At 44.2% G+C, this 20806-nt stretch overlaps 1 protein-coding gene across 5 annotated transcripts in view; it reads right to left on the reverse strand.

Annotated features, from left to right (window-relative positions):
- The window catches only part of CEP85L (centrosomal protein 85 like), a 151443-nt gene that overhangs the window by 78321 nt on the left and 52316 nt on the right, over positions 1-20806 (reverse strand). Inside the window, exon 1 of one of the 5 annotated variants that reach the window (XM_064170337.1) lies at positions 16603-16645. The exons of 3 other annotated variants lie outside the window; for them this stretch is intronic. In XM_064170337.1, the coding sequence (XP_064026407.1) occupies positions 16603-16606 (4 nt within the window). In that variant the 5' untranslated portion in view covers positions 16607-16645. Of the gene's footprint in view, positions 1-16025; positions 16351-16602; positions 16646-20806 lie in introns of those variants that run through there. One more of the 5 variants, XM_064170336.1, reaches the window with a different exon arrangement.

A 20806-nucleotide genomic window follows, 5' to 3' on the forward strand; every position in this document is an offset into this window, starting at 1 on the left:
TGAAAAATGCCTGGCCTGCTCTTGAGTTTATATGTAATGACAAACATACACCCACCCCCTCTGGCAGTCAGCTCTGCATAACACTTTCAGCAGGAAATGACTCATAGAGAACTATCAGCTCACGTACAATGGCTCCTCTACTACATCTGGTTATTTTTAGGTCATTTAAACACTTTGAGGGGAGTGCATCCAAAGTTGTAATAGCTATTTGCCTTCGTAGAGCTGCAGCTATTGCAGACAGCTGCAGATCATTGCTATTGCCAGCTGTACTTGTTTCCCAGTACATCACTTTAGACAGGCTGTAAAAATGAATGCATGTGTTTACACATATGAACCCCCCCTACACATTTTAATACCTTCATATTCCCCACCGAGTAGCCAAATCACCAGACCTACTTGCCAGAGCAGTACCAGCTGCTCACCAAGCCTCTCGTAAACTGAGGAATACAGCACATGCTCGCTTACTGTGTGTACTACAACTCTAATAGGACATCCAAGACAAGGCTACTTTCCCTAAGTAGGTTCTTGGAGATCTTAGGTGTGCCTGTCTGGCTCATCTGTCTCACATTCTTTCTCCTCTGAGGTTACTGCCTCCGATTCTCCCTTCCCTTCATTCTACTTTAGTCATACCTTGTTCAAGGTATTTGCTTCTCTTCCTCAAACTTTTTGCCTTTCCACTCCCCTGAAAAAGTCTCTTAAGTCTTCATTATTGAGCAGCTTTCAAGTTCAAGGGTGAGGCAAAAGAACAGAGGACTGTTAGAGCCAGACATGACTATCCATGGCTCACCAGACACACCTTGCTAGGAGGTCCTAGCCAAGATCCTAAGCAAAAACCATTTCAGATGTCATGCTTCCAACTATCCCCTCTGTGTCATCATCTAAAAGTACTGAAAGGTGATAGTTTTGCATACAGCTGGTGGGAAACTAGGACCTTTCTTCCTCTCCTGCCATCCAGCACATTTTTTCCACTAAGCATTCTGGTTGCTTTGAGGAGGATTTCTCTGTCCCTCTCTCTAAATAGGTCCACTTCCAATTCATACTTCTCAAGCTGCATCTAGCTATTTCAGCAAGAAGAATTGGACTTAAGGGAGCCCAAGCTAATTAATTCAGAGACAGTCCTGATTTATAAGACATTGAAAATGCATTTACAGTAAAGAAATTGAGTTTAATTTATCCTCTCATACTATTCTCCACCATATTGAACAAGCATTCAAAGCAACGGAGCAGATAATGCTACCACTACTGCACATTACAAAGCATCAAGTGGTAAGCTCTTCAGATTTCTTGCTTAGACACATGTTCAGTATGTGAACCCTAAATCCTCCATACATAGGTCCCTAAAAAGGGAAGAGGTACTTTTCACTTCGGTGAAACTTTGATGAATAGAAGCCAGAAATACCACAGAGCAGCAGAATAACTTAGGAAAGGACATTCAAAGGTTATCTACTCTTAATACCCAGCTCAAAGCAAGGCTAATTAGATCAGACTACTCAGGACTCTACCCAGCTCAGTCTTGAACAAGCCCAAGGGCTCAGACTCCACTCCAGGCAACCTCCTGCAGCATTTCACCACCCTCAATGCAAGTAAAATTCTCCTGAAACACCTCAAAGTTATCCATGTTCCAAACATATTGTTGTAGTTTATCCCAAAAGATGCAACTAAACCCAAAGGCTAACATACCAGAGATGGCAGACATCCATTCCCAGCAAGATCGCCATGGATACTGCAAAGTGAGCAAGTGAAACGCATCACAAAACACCCTACAGTAACCCCTGCTCAGTTTCACACCCACATGCACACAGCTTGGGGACACACCAAGCCCTAGGTGTGGTGCTGAAACAGCAGTCCAGAAGGACCCATGGGGTCAGCAGAACTGTCACCTTGGACTTCTGGAGAGCACAATTTGAACCGTTTTGAAGACTGGTTGACAGAGTCCCCTGGGAGGCAGTTCTGAAGAGCCATGAACCCTGGAAGACTGGACACTCTTCCAGAAGGAAGTCTTAAAGGTGTGGGAACAGGCTGGCCCCATGTGTTCAAAGATGAGTCAGCAGAGAAGGCTGACCTGGCTCAAGACAGACACTTGGTTGCAACTCAGGGAAGTAAGGAGAGCTCCTGTTCTTTAGAAGAGGAGGCAGGGCACTCAAGAAGACTGCTAAGTTGTCGTGAGGCTATGCAGAATGAAAATAAGAAGAGCCAAAGTCCAAGGACACATTGATCTGGCCTCAGCTGTTAAAGACAGGAAGAAATGCTTCTGCAAATACATCAACAACAAAAGGAGCACTAAGGAGAACCTCCATCTTTTATTGGATGCGGGGGAAAATATAGCACCAGACTTGGCAGAGTCAGGTAGTGGCTGGAGTCCATCCTAAAGGTCTTCTCCAACCAAACTGCTTTCTGTGACTTGCTGGCGCAACACAAAACTAATACAACACCTTCCAGGACATCTCTGCATCTAGGGGCACTTCAGCACATTTAAGTCACCTCACGAAGCCTGACTTTTGAACTGTTAGGCCCAAAGAGGTGAGTTCTAGTACACATCCATAGCTACACACCCATCACCAAGAGACCAGCAAGATTTTGTAAGCTTTGGCTCAGCACAGGGCAGCCAGATCCCACCTGGCTTTCCAGGGAAATGCTTAAGTCTCTCTGCATGGCCTCTAGGCTCCAGAAGCATCCCTTCACTCAAGCACTCCTTTTCACTACCTCTTCTAATGCACAGGTGGAGTACACCCACAGTGCTGCCACTAGAATCACACTCCTCCTTCCTTACAGCCATCCTGTACACAGAGAGACAGGGATGGGGGGAACCTGTCTCATTTTCTCACTCACTGGCCTTCTGCTGTTCAGAAGCAGCCTCTGCATTTAAAAGAGCTATGTCCCAAGAAAGAGAACTGGGTTAGAATCTGAATAGGCAAGCAGGATGTGCTTTTTCACCTATTATAGATATGCCAAGAGAAATGGTTGCTTGTGATCACTGCCAGAAACATCTTCTCTTTGCCTCTCATAGTAGTCTTGACATTAAATGTGCTGCATTCTTCAAAAAGATAACTAATAAGATATTCCAGCAGTCTACACTTAAAGGCTTCGTGACCCAGCCGCATCATTTTACCTTGCTGACCTAATGGGGACTCTGCACAACAGAAGAATATCATAAACATAAGCCTCCTGAATGAAAAAGAGCTTTTCAAGGCTAACTGAATGGCCAAATAAAAGTGGCAAGACCATAAACCAGATTCAATAATTGGCTCAATAGTATCCTGCCAAGCCCTGACGAATCATCAGTGGCCAAGCACCCCAGTCTATGCTCCCCATCTTCTTTTCCACAGTTGTCTGCATTATCTTTCATGCAGCAAACAGCCCAGACTCAAAGAGAAAAAGATACAAAGGAGTCCTCACGCCACTTAGCTGATGCACCTGCTTTACTCTGCCATTCCAGTCTTCAACCTGCCAATCTACTAGTTAGTGTCCATCTACCCCACATGCACAATAGGGTGAGAAAAGCAAGAAAAGATTTCCTGTAGACATTTGCACTGCTAAGTTGTATTACCACCTGAGTATGAACATTGTCTAGCTGACTGGACAGGGCTGGGTGAGAGGTCAGACTGGATGGTCTTGAAGGTCTCTTCCAACCTGGTTGATTCTATGATTCCTTCCTGAGTCTGGAAAATCTACCTTTCATAGGACTTAACAAGGGGAAAAACAGAAAAATAGTGTCACAGAAAGGTGAAGTATTAGGAGTTGGAAAGGATCTCTAGAGATAGTGTCACCCAGGGCAGGTCACCCAGGAACACATCCAGGCAGCTTTTGAAAGTCTCCAGAGAAGCAGACTCCACAGCCTCCCTGGGCAGCCTGCTCCAGTGCTCCAGCACCACCACTGTGAAGAGGTTTCTCTTTGTGTGAGGTAAAACCTCCTGTGTTGCAGCTTGTTCCGTGTCATTCTACTTAGCTGTGATTTCTGATGACAAATATGACAAAATACACTAAGAACTCCAAACAAAATCTCAGAAGGAGCCTTGTTTATGGAAACAGCTGACTGCATCCCTGGATTGGGCCAGTTAAATATACCAAGGCAGTGCCATATTTCCAGACTGGGCATTTAGAACAGCTCAGTTAACAAGTGAATATATAGAGTGCAGGAAGTAGATTATTTATATATTTTATTATGTATTATTATATATATTATTATATATTGAGAGAGAACAGTTGTTGAAATTTCACTCCACAAAAACATGTTCTCTTTCTCTGTCTGTAACAGAATGCTGTCAGCTACTGCTGGCAAGAAGGCACCCAGTTAATTCTGGGTTGTTACCACTCCCAATTGCAGCAGCATGTACAACTGCCATATGATATACATATACAAAATAATAACTCCATCATCTTTATATTTGACTCCTAAAATACTTGTAACATGCTTGAATGTAAATAGTATTAAGTGACAGCTATGATACTATTATTTTACCTAGAAGCTGAATGGAAAGCAATAGCAAAAGACTTAACTGAGTTTCACAGCAGAGACATCCTACCTTAAGGACAGAGATTTCCCTGTTCCACTCCATGACATTGACATAGATTGTGATCAGTTGTGACCCATGACAGTCTGTGTAAACTTACACAATCAAAGGATTCTGATGGGACCATCTCACTACAGTGAGCTGACAACTGTGTAAAGCTCATCCTAGTCATCATGGATGTGATCAGGCCATGCAACATTTCACATCAGGATGGCACTGAAGCCTTTCAAGGAAAGCAGGTCAGCATTTCAGCCCCAAGTTGTTCATTTCACTCTCACCATCAACAATTTTATCCAAAATCCTGCTAATTATGTTAGAAGACCATGAAACAGTATTTGGAAAGAAGCCAACCCACCTCAAATTCAGCCCCACCATGCCTATGCATACAGTCCCCTGGGACACTGAAGCAGGCTGTCCAGAGAGGTTATAGATGTCCTCTCCCTGGAGGTGTTCAAGGCCAGTTTGGATGAGGCCTTAAGTAAACTGGTCTAGTGGAAGGCAACCCTACCCATGGCAAGGGGGCTGGAACTAGATGATCTTTAATTTTTCTTCCAATGCTGGCAGTTGCCAGAATAAATGCAACAGCAGCCTCCATCAATCAAAAGTGATGCAAAAGAGAAGCTGGATTCATTCAGTCCCATGCCCTGACACAATAAAAAGAATCAAGCACCTAAGTGTTGCTTGTAGACACAGGCAAAAAGTAAACTCACATGGACAATAAATCCTTTGGAAAACAATGATAAAAAAATAGCATGCCAGCCCTGGCACTTGGACAAGTATTTGCTAGGTGCACTTCACCACATGATCCTTTTAAAATTAATTCAGCTTTTAGCAATACCAATGTCCAAAAGAAGTGCCAGGTCCCCAGTGCAGCCTCTTCTGAGAGAGGCAGTGCATTGCTAACAGAGGATTTCTAGTGCTTTCAGGCAAGGCGGCAGGGTGACAGCATCACAAACACTCTGGAGGTGGTGGAAACTCACAGCTCTACCAGCTGGCCATGAACTGAAGTACCAGAAGGCTCTAGTCTCTCCTCTCACATGAATGTAGCTGAGAGTAGGTGGGTAAGACAGTTTTCAAGTGCACAAAGGAGCAAGGCAGAGTGGGATGAAATGCCAGCCTGAGCTACTGAATTTTTACATTTCAGTTTCTCACAAGCACTTTACAACATCAGATAGCTAAAGCATGATTCATCCTGAGGAATCACATCCTTTATTAGTGTGCTTTCTTGACAGGGCCTACAAGCAAATTAACTAAGGTCTCCTACTTTTTCTGTTGGGAACTGATTACAGCAGCCCTAAGCAAAAAGTTAAGTAAAAATGTAGAGATATAGAAAGAAACAGCAAAAGAAAAATGGGAATATGAAGTGTTTAAGCAGAAGAATCTTGAGAGACCCTTTCAGCCAGAATTTGTTACTTGCACATCCTGATAACACACTGCCTGGCATACAAAGACCCATGTTTGTCTCCCATACTATTCATGTGCAAAACCAAATTCACTTACTAGAGATAAAAATCATAAAACAGTAGAAGGGAAACATGAAAAGAAGATAAGAGAAACCCAGAGCAAACCTTCCAAATCCTCTAAGTAAACATGCAGGTAACTGGAAGTAACAATTACAATAGGGTCATATTATAAAGACTATAAACTTGTGCTCCAGAGAGTCAAATTCTAAGTAGATTTTGGCACCAAACCTTCAGCTTCTTTTTTCTCTGACATTCCTTGATAAAAAAATTAAACCTGAAGTGGATAAGTGTACAGTCTCTCATCGTAGTTACAGCTACAAAACCTTTTCTCTTCCACATGAAGCATTATTTCAGCATTAACTTCCACAAGACACCCTTTTCTGTGACTTTACAACTGTGTATAGTACCGCACAGCAGCAAGTTAGAAGGTTTCTCCTGGAACTGTGAAGAATGGGAACTAAGAAGAATAAATATGAGCCTTAAAATATCTTGCCATGGCAATCAAAGACGTTATCAGGTTGCTCACTCTTTCAACCCTCCACACTAATGCACGTGTGGAGGTGATGACAGAATCAACCAGGTTGGAAAAGTCCTCCAAGATCATCCAGTCCAACCTGGCACCCAGCCCTGTTCAATCAACCAGACCACTAAGTGCCTCATCCATTCTTTTCTTCAACACCTCCAGGGACAGTGACTGCACACCACCTCCCTGGGCAGTCCATTCCAATGCCAACCACTCTCTCTGTGAAGAGCTTCCTCCCAATATCCAGCCTATACCTCCCCTGGCACAACTTGAGACTGTGAAAGTAAAAGGCGCCCAGCTTTGCCTTTCTAGCCAAGAGTCCAGTTGGCTACCTCATGCCACCAGCTAAACTGGGTTTGAGCTGAGAATGCTGTTTGACACCAGAGCTAATCGGATCCAGTGGTCAACTGCTATGCAAAAGCTGGTCACCTTTCCCAGCCACAGGCTGGCCTTTGCTTTCCCAGCACAAGCTGTGCCACTCCAGACACCACAGACAGCAGTCCAGGAACAAACTGTCCCTGCTTACTAAGAAGGTTATCTCCTAATTTGATTTCCTATGCTGGCTCAACAGAAGGTCAGACTAAAAGCAGTGCTAAGGAGGGAGCAGGGATGTGAAGGCACAGTTCTGATGCGTAGCAGTGACCAGCTAGTAATTAGGCTGAGTCCTACTGCCAAACTGCACATTAAGGCATATTCTACACTGGAGCAAGATAAGCATAAATCTCTGCTGGTTTCGTTGTGGATAACAGAATCTGCCCAACTAAAAGAAAGCTGTGTTCAACACAGCTTAAAAGGTAGCAAAATCTTTACACCAAAGGAGTCTAATAATGGACTCGACCTCTCTGATATGTACTCTACAAACCATGTAAAACAAGAACTTTAATTCATAGCACACTTGATAACTTTTATACAGACAGCACTTAGCTGTAGTTACTGAGTATCAGCCCTTGTCAGAAGAGGAAGAGGTTTGCTTTCATCACTGACAGGAGTAAGAGCAGGAACTCAGTCCAACTGTCGATGGCACTCCTGTGAGCTTTCCACTTTCAGATAGAGTATTTGCACAAAACAGAACTTGAAAATAGAACCTGCAGATGTTTCTTATTTCACATTTGGCACACAGACTATACGTATTACCTCATGCCTGCTATGCTGGCTTGCCTCTTTGTCTTTGGGCTTGAACTATTCACCCCACAGAAACACAAATTATACTCCTAGCTTCCATTCATTTCCATATCATAACTGTAGAGAAGGCTACCTTTCAAACATAGAAAGTTTGTCACTTACAACATGAAGAGGGGAATCTCCAGGAAAATAAACATACCAAGTTATGCTTGAAATGAATATAAACCTTGAACAGCAAGCTTTCAGGACAGGCAGCCAGCTCCTAGAAGGTGTTAAAGAGCTGTGCAGCTGAATCCTCCTGTCAAAAAACAGCTAATGGTCACAGGGTACTTACTATATCTCAGCCTTCCTAGCAGTTTAGCTTTGCTGGTATTCAAAACCACCAAGAAGTATTTTTTTCCTCTCCAAACTATCATTCCAACATTTTGTAATAGCTCTACCTTTGTCCTCACTCTGAATTAACTCCTTAGGCAGAAGAACAGCATTTTTGGTATGATCTTCCAAGAGGTCTAATGTGGGCTATACACACCATAGGATCTACTGCAATATGGACCATGCCTTCAGACTATTATGTAGTTTTAAGGCATGCTAACCAAAGTATGCATGCCATGTTACACTGTATTAGTATATCTGAGTTAAAAGGATGAAATTCTGGCTTCACTTAAGCTGTAGAAGCACTTCAGTTAGAAAAACTCTTCAGAACCACTTCAATTAGACCTCTTATGATCAAGTCCAGTCATTGTCTAACTCCATGAAGTCTGGTGCTAAACCATGTCCTGCAGCACAACGTCTCCCTGCCTCTTTGAAACGCCTCCAGGGATGGGGATTCAACCAACTCCCTGGGGAGCCTGTTTCAATGCTTGAGAACCCTTTCAGTGAAGAAGTTTCTTCTAATATCCAGCCTAAACCTGCCCTGGTGCAACTTGAGGCCATTTCCACCATAAACTCTACTTAGAAACCTTCCAGTCAAAAATCTTTATATTTCCTTTTCACCTTTACAACTACAATCACTTCAGATGTAAAACTTTACATTACAGTAATAAAACTTTACAGTAATTCTACTGGGCACACAAAGGCCTTTATCAAATCAGTTTGGTATTTCAGTTTAAGTGGACAGAAGGAGGATAAGATCACAACTGTAAGCTTTGTTTTCTGTACAGCCTCTAGCAGAAGTGATAAAGTTCTAAGCAATGGTCTTTTCAATGCCTTTTAGTGCTTCTAGCTGGGTCACTCTATTCCCACTTTATTTTCTTACTACATCGGGAACTATCTGGTGTTTGATCAGTGCTAGTCACTTAACATTTACACAAAGCATTAGTTCTTAACTATAAGAATGTCTCCAAAGGTTCAGATTTGCCAAAAGGTACAACTAGCTTTGCTGTACAGCAGAGACTCAGGAGAGAAAACACCACCTTTTAAAGAAATGCAGCCTTGAAAAAAAAAGAATCTTATTTACTCTGAAACGTTTGAAAAAGTTGCACTGTTCCACACCATCTGGAAACTATGCTACAAAAGGAGTAAAGCAGACATTACAAACATTAGGATACCTTATAAGGAATCTCAGATCTGACTCCAAGATGATTCAAGAATGTTTCTAGTCTGAATTCTACACTACTTAACATATTAGGAGGCTGAAAGTTTGAAAGGTATCATTTGCTTTTCTATTTGCGTTTACTAAGTCTACTTCAAGTATTCAGTAAAGAGGCAGCATGAGTCTTCCTTGACACTGCTGGCACTGCATCTCAGCAAGACCCAGATAGTCTCCTACTACCTCTCTAGTCATTATCATTTACTCTAGACCCATTTCAACCTGTATGCAAGTCCACTAATTGGTGGAAGCTACACTGTCCTGTGGAATTAATGTCACTTTTTCCTAATCTTCTCTCTTAATCTTCCTTTGCCTTCACGGTAAGTCTGAGGATTAACTGCATACTTCCTGATGGCATCAGCAGCGATGGAACTGGATTGTGCTAGGAGATTTTCCCACTATCCCTCAGCTGCCTGAAGAGCCAGCCCACTTGACCCATCTGACACCAGCACAGATGCTTCCTAGAGTGATGCATCACACAGGGGTCATGCAGTTGTCAATCCCTGCTTCTGTATTTATTTAAACTTCAGTAGTCTCCTGGTCCATCTCCCCAGGTTAGTTTGCAACAAGGTTGGACAAGTACTAGAATAGGTGCATGGGCCAGGAGGGGAGGAGGTGAGAAGAGCAGGAGCAACTACCCACTAGATTATCTTAGATGCAAAATGAAATTATAACTTGCAATCTATGCACATACTCCCCTTCAGCAAAAGCAGTTTACCTGTCACCTTTCAGGGACTACCACATCTTGCAAGGAAACAACAACTCAACACTTGCCCTCCTGTGGTTTGTGCTGATGTCTCTTTTTACAGAGGAGCCATTGGATTCTAAAAAACCAGCAAAGGTCCCTGAGGAATGAGGACAGAAAGCTGCAGTGCCACTTCTGGCATGGGTGGCCAAAAAGAAAAAGGTTGCTTAAGCATAACTGCACAATCAATAGCATGTTCAAGCCTATGCAACCAAGCCAGACGCTGCAAGGTTTGGTGTCTGGAGAAAGTCAGCAGGGCAAATCCACAGGAGTTAGCAGTTTCAGCACACGAGGGATGATGGCTCAGGACTGACACAAACCAAAACACACTTGTGAACAAATTTGCATCAGTTATTCCCTGCTGCATATTCTCCTCCTTCAGCCCACCACCTCTAGGCCTCTGCACCTGATGTGCAGTCTCCCATGTGCCATATTTAGAACCTACTCAACTTGCCCTAGACAGTAAGAACTCCCCGTGAGAACCCAAGACAGAAACCAGAACATTATTATACTGTAGCACACTTTCCCACACTCTCCTCCATTGGGTGGTTGGAATGAACTTAATCACAGAATGTCAGGGGCTGGAAGGGACCTCAAAAGCTCATCCAGTCCAACTCTCCTGCCAGAGCAGGATCACCTATACCAGGTGAACAGGAACACATCCAGGAGGGTTTTGAATATCTCCAGAGAGAGACTCAACAAACCCATGGGCAGCCTGCTCCAGTGTTCTGTCACCCTCACAGGGAAAAAAATCCTCCTCAATTTCAGGACTATATACATACACATTCCAGAACTACCATAAGAAATACTGAAAACAGAATGGTTTGCTTCTTGAGAAGTGCCAAGGCAACAGAGAGGGTGTAAGGTGGCTTCCGTGAGGAGCAGCCAGTCACAATAAGTTCTAGCAGGTTGACTCATGTTAGGGACACAACAGAGATGGTTGTGCCCTGGAGAAAGTATCTGTAGGAAAAGGCAGTGAGCAAGTGGGGAAAAGTGTAAGAAACAGCCTGGGTACCTGAGCAGAGATTCCCAGTCAGAGCCCAAAGAGAGCAGGCTGAAGCAGAGCAGCAGCATGAGGAGGAAGCAGCAGGGAAAGCAGCTGCCATGGAGTGACCCATAATCGGATCTTTTTGCCCATGGCAAAACTCACCATTTTTTCCAATCCTATTTTTGCTCCCATCTTGCTAAGGAGGGGAAGCGAGCAAGTGGCTGGGTGAGCATCTGGCAGCCACCACATAAGTCAGCTGGAAAGATACTTTTTAAAATCACATAGCAAACACAGTGGACGTGTTTTAAAGCCCATCACAACGAGACTGTCTTATTGTCAGCATACAACACTGAGACACATTTGGGCATCTGAGCAACTACTGACAACAAAAACCAAGTCAGCACTTTTCCAGCCAAAGAACACCAACCTCAGGAAGTGATCATTAGCTTAACTCTCCACCTATCAAACCACAAGCAAATTATATGATACAAACAAGCATCCAAAGAGCTTTGCTTTCAACGATGGCAGATGATCACCTCTGGCTACAACCTCCAGTTATGCAAGTATTTGATTCAGGAAGCTTTCTGCTGCTCTTACTACCATGCATTGTTACTGTATTTGGCAGTTTCTCCATGTTTTGAAATCCATGGGCTAACAAGTATCAACTGCCTGGCTAATACCTTAACAAATATTTTGCAGCTGTAGCAAGCAATAGTTAGTGGACACAAACCCCAGGCATTCTTTGGTTCAACTATAGCTCCTTATCCCACCTAGCAGGAATGGTACTTCAGGCTGCTTTTAACTATATACTTATCCTGTATATTCTGAAATCACTGCATCCTCAAAGTCATTAGACTAATTACTTCCTTAAAGTGTTAAAAGCATAGTACTACTGACAACACAAGCCTATATTCAGTCAGTGAATGTTTAACATTTAAGAGACAAGAACGATTGCCAACCTCTAAAATCAACAATATCACACACCCTTACATCTATCACTCTTTTCTTGATAAGCAGTTAAAACATTCATGTTTTGTAGACATTAGAAGAGTGAACACCATGTTCCTAACAGTGAATTGCCTGAAGGGAGGGGAAAAAAAAGAAGCAGTGCTTTTGAAAGGAAGCAAGTAACTCCTGTTCATCACCACTCCAACACAGAACGTCACTTCACATCACTGCAATCTGTCAAAGGCAGCAAAGACCACTCTAGCAGCCAGTCTTACAGCTACAGCATTACATTTTAAGCTCAGGTAATTGGTCTTTACAATGCATCATGTACATACATGTATGCATACACACAGACCCCTAGAACTGGTAAACAATTTGAGGTCTACTGTTGGTAACACTAACTCACCATTTATTGCCTTGCATAGCCAGCAACGATAAATTCTCAAGATGTCCCAGAGCTGTCCTATCTCCAGCTGCAGGCTTCCCCAACAGCCCACCAATAAAACTTGTTATGGAACCTAAAACATTGGTTTTCTGTCCCACTCCCCACCCCAAACCACAAAAAAGTGTGTCATCAGCCCCATCCTCCCTACCTTGGCTCTCTGTAAAGCTGCCTGTGAAGTCCACAGGTAACCCAAGCAGGCAGCACCCTGTGAGCCTTATAACACGTTGTGACCTTGCTACTGCTTGACACTTTGATTGTGACACGATTAAATAATCTTTGGGACCCACGTGTGTTGCACTTGCTGCCAACATGGGTTAAGTACGAGGTTGTGGGTTACCTTGGGATTTGCCTCTCTAACAAATCACATTGCCAGGGCTACAAGAGTAGAGAGACACAGGCTACTACGTTCAGGGAGTGTCAAACACATACTTTTGAACACCCTACTTCTCACTGTCACCGCTTTTTGCTTCTGTTATCTAAAAAGCTATTACTAGCCAAGCTTCATTAGTGGTCAGCTATTGGTAATACTGCACAGTAGAGCTTGACTACAGATGGCACAGTTTACTGGAAGTAATAGATACTTCTTATTTAATTTTTAAGTGTGTTTCACTTTTCAAAGGCATCTGTTGGCACACACAGCCCAAATGAATGACTGTGTGCCCCAGAGGAACAACACAGCTAGATGAACACTTTCATAGTCTTAGCAGAGTTATTAACCAACTGTGCATTTAAAAAGACAGTCCAGATGAATAAGCAAAGGGCTTGAAATGCAGTATGCCCTTCACTGCAGTTATTGAAATTCCTGCAGCAGAGTAGGTAACCATTGTCTTTATAGTGGCATAAAATACTATGCTTTAAGGTTTTCATAAACAGTTATGGCTGTACAAGAAGACTGAAAGATTGGAAATCAATCATATACACTCAAAACCAGTAATTTAATCTTCCAGGACAGGTATTGAGACTGTAAGAAGCTGAATTTATCTGGCACAGGAAGCAAACACTGTGATTAAATCCACTGGTTAAACAAGAAGCAACTACCTAAAAACATGCCCTAAGCGTCAGCAGCATGCAAACATTATTTTTCAGAGGATGCACTCTGATTGCACCAAAAAGCAAGAACAACTTGGAAATGACAAGAGGGAATAAAACTGAAGGCCACAAATTAAATACTCCCCGAGAACTGTCCTTGCCTGTTACGTTTTAGGAAAAAACAGAATTAATTTGCATCTATTACTGAAAGTGATAATTCCCCTGTGTCAACAGCCACAGAACGCTTCAGCAGTCACCTAGCTTTGTAAGGGAACTGTAGGACTCTCAGGGGAAAAAAAGGACTTCCAAAAAAACATATTCCTAACTAAAATACAAGCCAAACAGAATGCTTTGTATTAATAAACACATCCTAACAAGAACTAACAAGCCATTAACTGTCACGTTTCCATATTAGTATTTAAAAGATAATCAGAACCCATAACAAGTAATTGCTGTTTAAGAATTAAACACCTTTTGGCAAAAGAAAAATTCATTCAGCTTGAGAAATAAATGCTTAAACTTCTGCTTCCTAGCAGGATGCTAAGTTCCATGGGCAGCTTCTGTCTCAGAAGTCTAACGTAACAATAATGTCATAGCACAGGACCTTAGAAGCCATCAACTCCTCATTACAATAACTGCATGGAGCTAATTAACTTCCTTCTCTTTAGAGGGATTATGAACCTCGGGAAACAGCATCTCCACTCTTTTAGAGTAAAACTGATGAAGGAAGGAACAACCAGGTTGGAAATTATAATGCACAGATTATATCTCAAGGTTAAGCTTTTATCTACTTGCTTTCCAATTAACCACCACCTTCTGTTAGTCTATTTTATCCCAAATTAGAGATTTTCCTACAAGTTTTGCTGCCTTACACTTCTAATGTTCACAGACAAATGCATATGTTGAACTTTGAAATACTCAGGGTTAATACAAGGGAAGAGATGATAGGGGAGAAAAGCAACATACAAAATCTGTTGTCAAGTCTAGAAGACAATTGGCATGCAAATCACTCATCCAGTAATTGATTGATCAGGCCTGCTGACCAATTCAACACTAAAAACCTCTATTTAGCAAAACCAAACAAACTAAACACCCAAACAAGCCGCCCTCAGGAAGACACCAACAAATGGCACCACCCAAAGTTTTCTGAAACAACTGAAAAATGAACATGGTCTAAAGTTAGTATCAACACACACTTGTGATATAATCCTCAAATATCCCTGCCTCAAACACAAATAATCGAGAATTCAAGCACCCTAAATGCCTACAGTTTCCACCAAATTAACTGAAGTCTGTCCACTTAATACTGAGAATGCTCAATACCTTTGCAAGCCATGGCACAAAAATAATGTAACTCCACTTTTTTTTATGCTTCCCTACAGAAAGAAAACCTAAACAAATACAAGACTTCAACAAGGCAAACAATTTAGACACAGAAAGTAATAATAACACAGATAACAGGAACAATGTCTTCTTTCTCGTTATGGGGTCTGAACATTAGCCTGCTTGTAGAGATTCAGCTGCTGCTGGGAACATCTTAGCAGCGCTTGTGTCTGCAAGAAAATCCCTGCCAGTCGAACACAAAACAATCCTGCCATTTAAATGTGTCAGCTAACTGCACGTATATTATGCAGTCATATTTTGCAAGCTTAGAATTAAAACACGAACCCAAATTTCCTCCAAGAAAAGAAAAAAATATATATCTTATTCTAACGGTTCACAAAACGATTCCAACACTTGTAACAGCAGTGCCAGACCACAGACCTTCACGGCGACCGATCGCTTCAATAAATCAATGCACCACAAAATGTTTGCGGGAACTCTGCCAGCAAAGAAGCAGGTGATAGTGCTGGTAGCATTTTCAAACCCTGAAAAGGGCATTTAAATGAGTTGGTACTTAAGTCTTACCTGCCCAAAAGTCACGCTCGCACGGCTCCGCAATCAATTCACCTATTTCCCAGCCCTTCCGATGCAAAGTTAGCCTATGCCTTATACATCCCTCAAACACAACCTAACTCCCAAGCACAAAATCTCAACGTATTCCCGCTGATCTGCGGAAACTAGGCTTTAATAAACCAAGGCAGAAAAACGGTGCATAAAAACCCAACCCTGGAACAAATTCAGAGGACTCGAGCAATTCGTTGCGGACTACAATTAAGAGGGGAAACACACAGGGAGGCACGCTTCCAGCCTCCGCCTCAAGGTTCACTGACAAAATGGGGAGGGGGGGAGGCAAACCCGAAACAAGAAAGCGGCTTATGTAGGTTAAGCTCAGCTTTTAGCATCCGCTGCGAGGTCCAGCTAAGTAAACACCGAGCCCCCCGCACGCACGGGCCGCGGCGGCAGGCCGAGCCCCCGCACCCCCTCCGGGAGGCCCCGCAGCCACGTCCCCCCTCGAGGAGTGGGGAAAGGGAGAAGAGGAGGGGGAACCGCAGCGCTTTCCGCCCGGGGTGAGGAGGAAGCTGCTTCCTCCGACGTTTCTGTGGGGACCCGAGAGCGAGCTGGGCCAGAAGGACGGGAAGCGGCGCGGCCCGGCCCGGCCCAGCCCTCCCCACCCCACCGCGGCTGCCCCACTGCGATGGGGCCCCGGTGCCTCCCCCCAGCCTCATCTCTTCCCGTCCCGCCGGAAAGCGCAGGCGGCGGCGGGGCCGCGGACTCCTTACCCGCCTTGTAGCCGCGCAAGCCGAGCTGGGGGTGCAGCCCGCCCCACATGGTTGCCGGCCCGGGGGCACCGCCGCTCTCCGGCAGCGGCGCGGAGCTCCGCGCTCGTCGGCGGTCGGCCGCGGCCCGGATGGCCGGCGGAGGCGGCTGCGCCCGCTCCCGAAGAAGGTTAGCGGCGGGTCGCCGCCGCGGCAGGGACTGCTGCCTGCCCGAGCAACACCGCAGCCATGGTACCGGAGCCCCTGAATGCGGCGAGACCTTGCCACCCCCTCACAGCAGGCAAAACTTGCTTTATTGAGCGGCTGTGTCGCCGCCGCCTGCCGCTCCGGCGCTGGCAGCGGGGCGGAGACAGGGGCGGGAGCCCTGCCGCTGCTTGGGGCCGAGCCGCTTACATAACCCGGCCCACAGAGAGGGGGTGCCGGGGGCCGGGGCGAGGCGGCTGCAGCGGCTCCGGCTCGAGGGGAGAGCCTGCCCAGGTCAGTCCGGCCTCCAGGCAGCGGCTACACCGCCCCGCACCCAGCCCGGGCCCCTCCGGAGCTGCAGAGGTAGTTGGGGCGCTCCCGTTAGTTCTTTACTTACTCATCCGCTTGCTCCCTGGGCTGAACAGGCCCCCTGCCAGTCCTGCCCTCTTCCCCTGCACTCCAGGAAGGGAGCGCTTATTAACGGCGTGCAACTGTCAGCTGGGAAAACGCTCAGCTGGAAGCAGTTAGCTTGATAGAAAGATAAGTGGTAAAGAAAAGTGAAATAATGCCTTGCAGCTCAGCTGCACCATTTGAAAAGTGCAAGGCCCCTACGTGCAGTCCTGGTAGAGTTTACAAATCAAGTCACAATTTTCCCCTATTTGTTCTGTTTCAGTGAAATCGTAGAATGAACCAGGTTGGAAGAGAGCTCCAAGCTCATCCAGTCCCACCTAGCACCCAGCCCTAGCCACTCAACTAGACCATGGCACTAAGTGCCTCATGCAGTCTTTTTCTGAACACCTCCACCTCCCTGGGCAGGCAATCACTCTCTCTGGGAAGAACTTCCTCCTAATATCGAGCCTGTACCTCCTCCGGCACAACTGTGTAAAGAAACAAAGTTAAAAGAATTAAGAACAGGATGAGAGGAAATGGACTCAGATCTCACCGGGGGAGGTTTAGGTTCGATACTGGAAGAAACTTCTTCCCTGCAAGGGCTCTCAAACACTACAACAGGCTGCCCAGGGAACTGGTTGAATCCCCATCACTGGAGGTGTCTAAAATACACATCAATGTGGTGCTGAGGAACATGGTTTAGCATCAGCCTTGGCAGACTTAGATAACAGTTTGACTTGATGATCTTACAGGTCTTCTCCAACCAAAGCAATTCTGTGATTCTAAAATCTAGCACTCACTGTTCAAATGAACGTTCTGCTAAAAGATCCTCAGTGATCATAAAGTTGAAGCCACAAGACTGGGAAAAAAATGCTCCTGTCAGCAGATATTGAAACCCAGTGAGAGGCTTCCCACCCACCTCAGGTGCTCCAATGACTTGGGGATAATTCTGCAATAGCAGCCTTCATGTTGCTATTGGCTGAAGCTGCAGACAAGTGGTCTCCATTGCAAACTACCTTCTGATTCAATCAACAATCCATATCGTAAAACAGAAACAGAAGGAGAAGACACTTGGACAGAATCAGTGTAACTGACCCGAAATTACTAGCACAACCATCAAGATAAGAGCAGTGCTTTGGACGGCACTGCAGAGTACAGCTTAGGGAAGAGGGGTGAAATAGGAGCAGTTCTGTGTTCATGTGGAAATATCCACAATCAATAAATAAAATAGTGTTCAAACACTTCCTGCTGACCTGATGCATTTTTAATTAGTAGCTGCTGATCACAGAATAGCTTTTATCTCTTTGGGAAATTATTTGTTATACTGCAGCTCAAGGCGTATTTTATTTATGCCTAGCAATGTATTCCTAATGTACGCAGTAGAAAAGTGAAATGCTGGTTTTAAACACAGTAAGTATGGTGTAAAAAAAAAAAAACCCAAATAGTAAAACTCCAGCAGATCCTTTCAAAACCATCAGACTTGCTAGAGGTTCTCTGAATAATAAAGATCAGAAGTGTTCTCGAGTCACAAATTCTCACTGACAGTAGAAGACCAAAGCAGGAAACGGAGTTATTGTTAGTGACACCATGACGAAATTATCCAGAAAGAGAGTGTGGTAGATAAACAGGAATGTTAAGAAGGAAGAATAAAACCTAAAGTATCTTGCAAAATACTCAACACCAAGAAAACTTCTTAGTTCAGGACCTCTTTAAAAGGACTTGTTTGCATGTAACACTTGTTGCATGCTGTTTTGTCAGGTAAGGATGCCTGCTTAGCGTATTTACAAGGGGACACTGTGAGTTGTGAGGAAGCTTAGTATCAAGAAGGTAAAGGTACCTGGCAGCAGGCAAGGAGAAAAATTACCTCATTGCTCAGCTCTGGAGTTTGTGATGCTGTCCTGTAATCAGCTTCAAGAACCAAGAGCTGTATCAGCACCCTAGAAAGCTGCAAGCCTGGAAAAGGTGTGATAACAGTTCTTCCATCTCCTAATAAATGTCACTGCTGTGCTTTTATGTTTCTTGGTGTTGCTGTCCATGGAAGCTTTACAGTTTCCTACATATCTCCTGTCTACTCCTGAACAACACCACAGAGTGAAAAAAAAAACAAACCCCCAAACCAATAAGATAAACAGGTCAGGATGAGGATGGCAGAACACATCCAGGTAGTTTGGCTGAATCACCTCTGACATCTCCCAAGGTGTCCCCACTGGGGCATCTATACTTTGACAGTGTTACAGCTCAGAGCAGGAAGAAAAAAAGCACACATGCTTAAATGTAACAAGCCAGATAACAGAACCTGAGATGCCTTCATCCTTTTGCTTGTATTTTAATTTATTTTTATAGAAACTGAAGGTAATTAGTAAAGCTTCTTTGTTACGAATAACCACAGCGTATCTCTTGGAAACTGGGCCAAACTGAAGCCAGTAGCTTCACTCTATAAATAAATGTATCCTGTTAATGCTTTATTCATTACCCAGCAGTCTTGCATCTGCAGTTTGCCTATGCACACAGTGCTAGACTGCTAGTGCAGTACTTGGTCTAGATTTTCAAAGTCCTCTTGAAAAAGTGTGCTAACGGGCTTGGACCTCCTGCAGAGGTGAGCTTGTGCTATTTAACGCTGCCAAAGCAAACCCCTGCTTTCCTGGGGATCTCAGCTTGGGGATGCTGCAGGTCCTTCTCTTCTTAACGAGTCTATTGTCCCACCTACAAGGCTCAACTATGTGGAGGCAGTGGTCCCTTCTACATGTGCTCCTAGTGGAACCTGCCTACACTAGGATGACTTGCATTAGCTTATCCTCTCTTGCTTCTCTTAGGTTGATAACATCAGGAGTGTGGCAGTCTGCATTTCACTATTGCCAGTATGAAACTCTCAATACTCACAGAAAAGGTCGGTGGGGTAGGACACTCATGTAACTTTACACGGGAATCGATGGTAAGAGGAAGCAGGCTGTATCCCCAGATAATTATTGTGAAATGTGATGCTCCAGACAATGAACGGACTCCAGTTCTCATTGTCTGAAAAGCCTTCTCATCACCTCTTTCATCTGACACAAACTCCACCCTCTTGGCAGAATCAACAAAGACAAAGAGCAATAGAAAGTAACAGCTTCAGCACTGGTAGTAGGCAGATGTTTCATTAATGTCAATTGCAGCCACGTCTTACCAAATGGTTTGTGATCTATTTCCAGGTTCAGAAATCGCTCCTTCTTCTCTTTTTTTCCCCCCCTCCCCGAGTTAAAACACAATGCTCTAAATGGAATTAAGGTGAAGCCTAGCCTCTGAAAGCAGCTTTTCCCCCCCTTTGATTAAAACCAGAAGTGTGTTCAATTTTTTATGGTACACACTCGCTTTAACATTTAATAGAATTAAAAGGTTACTAAAGGACCTTGAACGCTGAACAGCTAAACACTGTTCCAAGAGAACACAGACTATTTCTGCTAGCTCCTTAAGACAACAGGCATGTGTGCTTTCCATCAAACAGCAACAGCAGCACCTCTGCAAGCACATCTATATTGCACATGACCTTGAAGTTAGCAGCAAGAATTTTCAGTTGAGTTGCTTTGCTAGGTACAGAAATCCTTTTTTTCCACTCACAACTTTTTCTCCACTCTCAACTTTTCCAGCTGAACACTGCATCCTAGCAAAGCCTAAGCAGCCTTTTAAAGCCTTACATCCTTTCCTCCCGTGTTGCAAAGAAAAAACAACTCAACCAAATCTATGCATGTTACAAAGCAAGATATTAAGCTGTATTGAGTGGCACTGTCATTAAGAACAGATTGGTCCATCTAATCTTCACCCCTGCTGGTAGGGGCAGGTTGGGTTACAAAAGACTGAAACATTCCATGAGAAGTACATCACATGCCCTGCACAGCATAAACAACAAACTGTGTCACCTAATATCTACTAAGCAGGCATCACAAAGGAGTGTGCTGTATACAATGGGTTTATTTTTGCCTTTTCTACAAGCAAATGGGAGTGTGTGTCTTGCACAAAGGAGCAGAAATTGATACAGATTTGCATCTGCTTATATATCTTGTTCAACATCCTAGACAGTGCCATGGACAGAGGCATTGAGTGTGTCCTCAGCAAGTTTGCTGATGGCACCAAGCTGTGTGGTGCAGCGGAGAGGCCGGAGGAAAGGGATCCATCCAGAGGGAGCTGGACAGGCTGCAGAGGTGGGCACAAGCCAACCTCATGAGGTTCAACAAGAC

Source organism: Pogoniulus pusillus, chromosome 33 (assembly GCF_015220805.1).
Source record: "Pogoniulus pusillus isolate bPogPus1 chromosome 33, bPogPus1.pri, whole genome shotgun sequence".
NCBI lineage: Eukaryota > Metazoa > Chordata > Aves > Piciformes > Lybiidae > Pogoniulus > Pogoniulus pusillus.